Here is an 8,889-nt window from a genome sequence, read left to right as displayed (position 1 = left end):
GCTCATGCTTGCAATCCAAACACTCTGGGAGACCAAGGAGGGAGTTTGAGATCAGCCTCTACTCAAAATAGAAAAATTAGCCAGCACAAAGATTGCTTGAGCCCAGGAGTTTGAGGTTGCTGTAAGCTAGGCTGATACCATGGCACTCTATTCTGGGCAACAGAGTGAGACTGGGTCTCAAACAAACAAACAAACAAATTGGAGTATGACCAGAAGTGAAGACTTCCAGTTCCCAAGATGGGCAAAGGACAGATAAATGAGGTGGTGAACACTTTGCTGCTCACCACTCCTGATCTTTGGGCTGACAAAGGATGTCAGAACTGATGATTGTCACAAAATTTGCAGATATTTGAAAATCTAACCCTCAGTTTTTCAGACCATCAAAGGAAGGCCTTAGAAATGGTAAGCCACCTCTACAAATCCCCTGGAGTTAAAACCACACCCCCCAAACCTGTTGTTTCACAAGAAAAGGAGAAAGGGCAAAGGCGGTTGTGGTGTATGGGTTCTAAGACGGGAGAACTAAGCACTCCTCATGTTCTACTTCTCCCGTGCAGGAGTCCCCGGCAAAGCCCACGTTTCTAGGCCTCAATTTCCTCATCTGTAAAATGAGGGGGTGGAACTAGCTTAAAAAGCTCCTTCCAGCTCTAAGACGCTGAGCTGTAAAATGAGAGAAATGTGAACCTTTGGTTGCTATGATCTGAAAATATTTTGAATGTGGAGAATCAAATTGTATAGCAGTGCAGGAACAAAATAATATGTTAATGACTAAGAAGACTGTATTTAATCCAATGGGAAACAGCAGAGCTGCTGCTGTATGCTGTGTGTGTGCACATGTGGCTTCCTTGAGCTCAAACATATATTTTGATTCACTAATATAGTAATCAGGCCTCTGGCAGCCTGTCTTGCCCAAACTTCAAATTAAAATGGGGTGGGGTGCAGATTTCACTGCCTGCTACTTACATCTCCTCTGTGTTTCTGGGTTTAAATGGCTTTTTCTTTTTTAAGAAATTTTTATGGTGAAGGTGTTAGATTGACAGCCCCTGGAGGCCTCTGATCTCAGAACCGGGACACGTGGGAAGGAGCTAGAGATTTCATTAGCATTTCCCCTTCGCAAATCCACTGCCCACTCCCCCCCCACCCCCACCACCAGCCGTCACAATCCTGTCCAGCAGCAGAGCCCCCAGGCCTTCAACGGGGGAGGGGTCAGATCACTGCCCCAGAGGTGCCTCGGCCAGAACACGTGCTCCAGGCCCTACCTGCTCGGCAATGAACGGTGAACATGCACCATATGTTGGCCTGGGGCTGGAGGCAAAAAGGGTCAAGTCGCCAATCTTGGCCCCACAGGAGAGTCGGGGCCAGGAGGCAGACATGGGCCAGAGGCCGCACGTGGGTCTAACTGCCGCCCAGCCCGAGTCTGTTTCCACTCTGTGGCTCCCGACCCAGGCCGGGCCCTGCAGACTGACCCCGGTCGCCGCAGCAGTGCAGCGCCTAGGCCGGTAGAGACCCTCACCGGTGGTGGCGACGCGGCGGCCCCTCCCCGCCCGACGGCCGCGCCCGCGTCCCGGCCCGCACGGATTGGCCAGCACGCGGCGGCGGGCGGGCCGAGGCCAACCCCGCGGCCAGGTGAGGCGCCCCGCCCCTCGGCGGCTCCAGGTACAGTGGTGGGACCTTGGGGCCGCGGCAGGGCCCGGGCTGGGGCGCCATGGCCGAGTCCCAGCTGAGCTGCCTGGACGAGGCGCACGTGAATGAGAGAGTGACCGAGGTGCAGGCCGCCTTCTACTACTGCGAGCGGCGGCGGGCCGCGCTGGAGGCGCTGCTGGGCGGCGGCGAGCAGGCCTACCGCGAGCGGGTCAAGAAGGAGCAGCTGCGGGACTTCCTCTCCAGCCAGGAGCGCCAGGCCCTCCTCGCTGCTTGGAGCCCCTACGAGGACGCCGCCCCCGCCGCCGCCGCCAGGGGCAAGAACAAAGCCAAGGCCAAGGCCCCTACGCAGGCCCCAGCGGAGCCCGGCGAGTCCCTGGCCTACTGGCCTGACCGTTCTGACACCGAGGTCCCCCCACTGGACCTGGGCTGGACAGACACCGGTTTCTACCGCGGCGTGAGCCGTGTTACCCTCTTCACTCACCCACCCAAGGAGGAGAAGGCGCCGCACCTCAAGCAGGTGGTCAGGGAGATGATCCAACAGGCCCAGAAGGTAGGCCCTGTCTCCGCCCCCAACTGGTGAGACCCCCAACCCCAGCCCCTTGGACCAGACCCCACCTCCGCAGCAGGGCCTGGAGCAGACCGCCCTGGCACCATGTGTATTCTGGATCCCAGCCCTCCCTCATCTCGCGGGGCTATGGTGAGGTCTCTGAGGTGTCTATCTCCACAGGATAGATGTGAATGTTTAACAGATTAGAAGGTGCTGGACAGATGTTGGTCATCATTGTTATAGTGCCCAGAGGCACTGTCTTTGCTCTATACTTCTGAAATTTCTTCCTGATGTCCCCTTCCCTAGGGAAGAGTGGATGCCATGAGGCCCTGCAAAAAATGAGTCACTGGAAGGTCCTGACAATAACCTATCTGCTGCCCAGGGATTTACAGGACATATCCCCAGCCATTTTCTCATGTTATCTTCAAAACTACTCCAGGAAGTAGCTGGTGGTGACCTCCCCAATTCAGCCATGTTGCTCTTGAGAACACCTCCACCCACCTACAGTCAAAGCTGTGCAGGCCCCTCACTTTCACACCCTCTTCTGGGTCCAGTACTAGAGCTCAAGCAACCTGGAATGAGTGAGGAAATGTATTCTGACCACCTACTATGCCCCTGGCACTGTGCTGACCACTTTGACAAGGCAGGTCACTGGACTCAGCAGCTCTGGGAAAAGCTTCTACTTAGCACATGGCTCTGCTTGAGAATTGGAAGGAAGGGAGGTTTCCAGGATGGTTGGCTGGGAATGCTGGTGGGTCCAGGAGGTTGTGGAGCAGGGGGAAGATTTCAACTTTTACTCTGTGCCTTCTGGTAGGAGTACCTAGGTCGCTTCCAAATAAAATATGGAATGCTCCATTAAATTTGAACTTCAAATAAACAACGCATAACTTTTTAGTATCAATTTATCCCAAATATTACTGATACTGACATACTGGTACTGAAAAATGTATTCATTATTTATATGAAATTCAAATTTAATGGGGCATTTTCTATTTTTATTTGCTAAATCTGGTTCCATACCATATTTGTTAAGAAACAACAGCAGCCTTTGGTACCCAATTCGAAGTACACAACAGGAGGGGCTTGGGTTCACCACACTAATTCAAATGAATGCATGTGGTTGGAGTTCTGTTTCCTCTGGACTCCGAACAGGCCTGAGAAGGGAAAATTAAGCTGGAAAGACCAAAGCATCTCTTCCTGAAGGGTTGACCTAGGTAGTTGGCTAGATTGGCTTTCAGAAGGAAGGGTTAACTTTTCATTGTCCATATTTCCACCCTCCCTCTCTAAATTCCTCCTTGTTGGACTGAGCTTTCTTTGTATATTTGCATTCTGCAGAGGAAAAAGGCAAGATTGAACACAGATGTGGCATAAGGAAAGTGTGGGGCAATACTGGGTCGCAGGCTACAGCTGGGGTCAGGGGTCAAGTCTCATGATGTAACACTAACAAAGCTTGAATTTATTTAGCACTTAATGCCATGAATATGCCAACCACTGCATTTCCTCATTTGTTTTCACAACACCTGGGTGAGATATGTATTCTTGTTTCTAGTGAAAAAGAAATCAGGATTCAGAACAGATGTTTCTTGCTGGAGGTCTCATCACTAGGAAGTGGCTGAGCCAGGCTCCAAACACCAAAGCCTTTGCTCTTAACCACTGTGCTATCTTGTCCCAGTCTGAAATAAATGGTGCTGTAGGATTAAGCATGGAGTTTGAATGGAGCTACCCTGGTCACAACATGGGGTACAAGCTGTGTACCCCTGATAAAAGAAGGGGGTGACAAGGCCCCTGGCCACTGAAGCTTCTAGTCCTGTATAGAAGGGTGTTCTTAAATTAACTCTAACAATTGTGAACCAATCCAATATGTACAGATTTAACCAGTATTTATTTCCTGGGTGCCTACTGTATAAAGAAGATACAACCTGTAGCCTATGTCCTGCCTGCAAGAGTTTACTCAAATGCTGAGAGGAAAAGAATTTGAGGCTGGATTGCTTAATCTGGGGAAGCTTCCGGAGGGAGGCAAACTGCACAATTGGAAAGAGAGAGAAGTAAAGTAGAATGGGCAATTTTTAAGTAAGACTCCAGAACAAGAGTGAGAGATGTGCCTTTGAAAAAAGCAAGGTGGTTTGATCGGCAGGAAAAAAAGAACAAAGAACATTATAGTGGGAGTTTAGTGCCTAGTTTAGGGGCCCTAAAACTGGGCCCAAGGTACCTGACCAGCCCCCAGAAGCAGCAGCTTCTGACCCTGTCTGTACCCACTCAACTTCCAGGCTCTTGGGCCTCCACCCTTAATCACTGTCCTGTATGTCTGTATAGCCACTTCTTCTCAAAGAAGTAGGTTGATTCTGATTCACAGGTGAGGAAACTGAGGTACAGACAAGGAAAGGGGCTTGTCCAAAAGTCACGTGGTTGGTTACAGAAGAATCCAGATCCCTGGCTTCTGCTCTAAAGGCTGCACCTTCTGACTGCTGACTGCCTCCGCGCCCCCCACCCCCATACCAGTGTGTCCAGCTGGCAAGGAATCTTCATGGCCATTAAACTAGATCCTTCCTCCTTCCTTTTCACCCTAGGGTGGGAGTTTCTCCTTTGTTTCTAATGAGAATTTGATGCCCCAGAAGCAGGGTGGGGCTGACCCGGATGATTCATGTGGAAAGATACCAGTAACATGGAGGGGAGGCTGAGGGACATGCCCACCTCCAGTTATGTGCCAGAGAGTTCTGTAGTCCTTGGAGGAACTCCGTGAAGTGCTATCATTTTTGTTCCCACATGACAAATAGGAAACTAAGGAGTTGCCATGACTTGCCCATGGTCACAGTCTAAAGAGAAATTCCTTATCTGGGTCTTTAGACATATGGAGAAAGGAGCCTAATTAGGGGACACTTTGAAAATGTGATTGGGGAGGAGGGGTGGAGGGAAGAGGGACAATCAGGAGACAGCCCAGCAGGTGTGGGGGTGGGGCTGCAAAAAGTGGAAGGGTGGCAGCCTAAGCTGTGTTCTCCCTGGGCCTCTGCAAATGGCAGAAGGTCCTTTACAAGCTGCACTGGGAACAGGTCTATTGTGTACTAAGCTTACTTTAGCAGAGAACACACCTCTGCTCTTAGATAGCCTAACCATCTGCTAATCCATCATTGTAATATAGTATGAGCAGAGCTTGATAGGAGGCAGGCAGGAAGGGCACTTGCCCAGCCCCTAAACTGGCTTAGGGAAGACCATCTGATGCTGAGGACTGTCTTTGGCACACAGATGACATGGTGCTAAGCCATACATGCACCCAGGCTCCCTTGCAACTGGCTGCATCCATTTTTGAGGCTGCTGGGCAGGTTTAGAGAATATTGCCTTGTGCTTCAGAAACAAAGAAAACTTACTGCTGGGCCCAAATGTACCAGCTAACTCACCTGTTCTTAGTTTATCTCAAACTGTCCAATTTCCTTGGAGCTTCAATGACCATGTAAGGCAGGATATTGTCTTCATTTCTCAGAGGATCCCTCTGAGGTCCTAAAGCATGAAACAACTTGTCTTTAGACCAAGGACAAGGAGATTACACAGCACCCCCAGGCCCTTGGTCAGGATTACCAGTGACCCCACGAAAATTATACACACAGCCCAGGAGAGGGAGGCTGCTGGAAGTGACTGCTATTAACTAGAAGCTACTCCTTTTATTCCTGTTGTAGTTAGTGGAATAGGCCTGCCAGGTTGATTGAGGAGAGAAGGGAGTGGGTAACCAGGCTAGTCCTACCCTATCTCTATCTGTTGATGGGCTTGTCCCATCACCCCTTTCCTTCAAGGCCTGGTGAGGAGAGGCCACCTCTTCCTTGGCATTTTATCAAATTTTCAATCCAAAAGTTCCACACAGCTTGCTTTAGGAGAGTCCATTTTATCCTTCTGAGTTAGAAGCGCTTTAGAAGAGCAGGGACATGATGGCTCACACTTGTAATTTTGCACTCTCGGAGGCAAGTGGATTGCTTGAGCTCAGGAGTTCAAGACGAGCCTGAGCAAAAACAGAAAAACTATCTGGGCACTGTGGCAGACACTTGTAGTTCCAGCTACTTGGGAGGCTGAGGCATGAGGGTTGCTCAAGGCCAAGAATTTGAGGTTGCTGTGAGCTACAATGTCACAGCACTCTATAGACAGAGGTGACAGAGTAAGACTCTACCTCAAAAAAAAGAAGAAGAAGAAGAGTAGAGACTTTGTCTTACTCCCCTCGGTCTTCTTTGCAGGACCCCAGTGGTGTCCTGACTGTAACAGGTGGTCAACAATCCATTTAAGGAATTGAAAACTATCTTTTGTTGGCCACCCGTCCCTCTAGGGAAGTAAATGTCTGCTGAGGGACACATTACTCAGGGCCTTTAATCCCTGATGTAACAAGTGGTCTGGCAGCAGAGAGAAGAATGCTCTAACTTAGGGTGGTGGGGGAACCAGGAGAGGGATGGGTAAGAAGGACGTGGGGAAAGGCCTCAGAGCATGAGGCATGATTGGCCAAGGTTCATAGCCTTGGTTTGAGGTCTGTTCGGCTCATGGGATAGTCCAGTAAACAGCTGGGATACAGGTGCCCAGGAGATGTGACAAAGTCTTGGAGTCATCAGCTCACCTCACCATGAGCCTCAGCCTTGCAGATGACAGCCTCTGCCCCTGAGTAGAGGCCACCATCCTTCCACATTAAGTACTCAGTTGACACTTTGCTCTTCAGCTACGCCCAGCAAATAGTACCAATCACCTTTTTCATGCCAAGTGCTGTGCTGGGTATTAAGATACAGAGATTGAGCAGATGCCAAAAATATATATCCAGTATACAAAAATAGTTTTTTTAATGTTACTAGTTTTTGAATTCTGAGAGTCAGATTATATACTCATTAGCCACCTCAGCACCTTGTTTGTGTTGCTAGTCCCAATTCTTGACTGGGCTCCTCATACCTCCATACCTTCCTCCTTCCCCATCTAGAAGCTTCTGAGCTGTCTTTTGGAAGCCTGATTAAAATGAACAGGACAATAGGCATCTCAGGCAGCCTGGGGACCCACAGGCCCCACACACTGTCTCCTCTCTTGACCTTTCTACCCTTCCACAAGTGACAATTTCAACATGAGCTTTGTTCCAGAGTCACTTGTCCCATCAAAGCTGGTGGATCATGGCATAGCTGCAGTATCAGAGAATAACCACCTCCCAGCTCTTCTGGAATCTTGCCCCAGCCTGTCCAGGCATCCCTGGCAAGCTCAGGGCACTTTGGTTATTGGGTTCTGAGTCTGAGGCCCAGCTTTATATCAAGAACAGAAGACAGGCTCTGAAGTTGAAAGATCTTGGTTTCTATCCTATCCCACCACTTACCAACGGTGTTCCTTCGGGCAAATTTCTGCCCTCCCTGAGGTTCCTGACTGATAAAACTAAGGAAGATAATATCTAGGTTTCTGAATGATTTTTTAAAATGGTGTGTGAAAGCTGAGGGTCCTAGGAAGTATGGTAAAAATGTTCATTGTCATGGAAAGTAAATATTGCCTTCTCTCCTCTTCTTGTTGTGTAAGGAGGGTAGTGTGGCCAAACCTTCTCCCAAGAAGTCAGGGTAACCCACCCAGGAGTCGCTGCTCATTGTTGGGGCCACCGCCCCACCCCCACCCCGCCGACAGGTGTGTCTGTCTCCAGTTCCCTGCTTTGCGTGGGGGGAACAGTGGCTGCCCTGCCCACCCCTCCACTTCATGAATTTTTCTGCTGGCCTCAATTTGGTGAGGGTGGGGTGGGAGTTGGTGAGGGCAGCTTGTCTGCCTTCCCCCGGGCTGCCTGTGGGAGGCATCTGAATCCTCAGTCCAGGATCTTCTCTGCAGAGGGGCCCTGAGGATGTTTCCTGCACATTGTCATCCTGAAGGGCGAGTTGTGGCCCAGGCCCAGCCCAAAGACCCCCCAGCGCTGTCTGGAAAGATCCCCCCAAGTTCTTTTCTCTGGAGAACTAAAGCTTTCTTCATTGGGAGAAGAGGCTTCAGTTGCAGTGCTGAGGGTTAACTATGATGTAATCATGGCCTTGGGGTGTGTTTCTCTTTGGAGAAGACTAAGAGGAGGGTTGGCTCCTCTGAAATCTGACACTTTGGGTTCCCATAACCCAAAGGTAGATGGGTGTTTCTGGGAGAGTTCATAAATAGAAGGTGGGGCCTCAGTAAACTCTTGGTCTCTTGGAAGCAAACAGGTCTGATGGGGAGAGATCTCAGAAGGCCCAAGCCACTGCCAGGGGAGCCATGAAGACTGGGAATCCTCACCCTTGCTCTAGTTATTTCTTTCCTAGCTCACTGGGTGGACTTGGGAAAATGATTTAACTTTGCTGAGCCTCTATTTCTTCATCTGTAAAATGGGGATAGTTCTTGCTTTCTTGCTTACATCCATAAGATTGTCCTAAGACCCTAAGGCATGAATGCAGATAAAAGGTACTTGAGATAGGTGACCTGTGTGCTACAAAGTATTTTCTTTAACCCAATCTCAGCACCTTGCAAGGGAAGTGGTAGCATAGGTCATAGAACTCATAAGAGCTAGCTGGGATTCCAACAAGTCAAAGTTCAAGGCTGTGTCCTTCTGCTACAAATGCAGGTTACCCTTGGGAATTTCCCTCTGGGGCTATCTCTTCCCTCTAAAACTTCCAGAAACATTCAAAGTTTATTGTGAGGTTTTCAGACCAGTTCTGGAGATAGACAAATATAGAACTGGCTCCAATCTATGCCTAGCGAAAGGT

At 49.8% G+C, this 8,889-nt stretch overlaps 1 protein-coding gene across 1 annotated transcript in view; it reads left to right on the top strand.

Annotated features, from left to right (window-relative positions):
* Window positions 1–1,631: 1,631 nt before the first annotated feature.
* Window positions 1,632–8,889, top strand: part of FAM83F (family with sequence similarity 83 member F) — a 34,971-nt gene continuing 27,713 nt past the window's right edge. Inside the window, exon 1 of the mRNA XM_003783178.1 lies at window positions 1,632–2,191. Coding sequence (XP_003783226.1) covers window positions 1,703–2,191 — 489 coding nt within the window. The 5' untranslated portion in view covers window positions 1,632–1,702. The remainder of the gene's footprint in view (window positions 2,192–8,889) is intronic.

Source organism: Otolemur garnettii, unplaced genomic scaffold, assembly GCF_000181295.1.
Source record: "Otolemur garnettii isolate 467f Iridium unplaced genomic scaffold, OtoGar3 scaffold00007, whole genome shotgun sequence".
Taxonomy (NCBI): Eukaryota; Metazoa; Chordata; class Mammalia; order Primates; family Galagidae; genus Otolemur; species Otolemur garnettii.
Note: the sequence above shows the minus strand (reverse complement) of the source record. Positions and strands in the feature narration are given on the sequence as shown.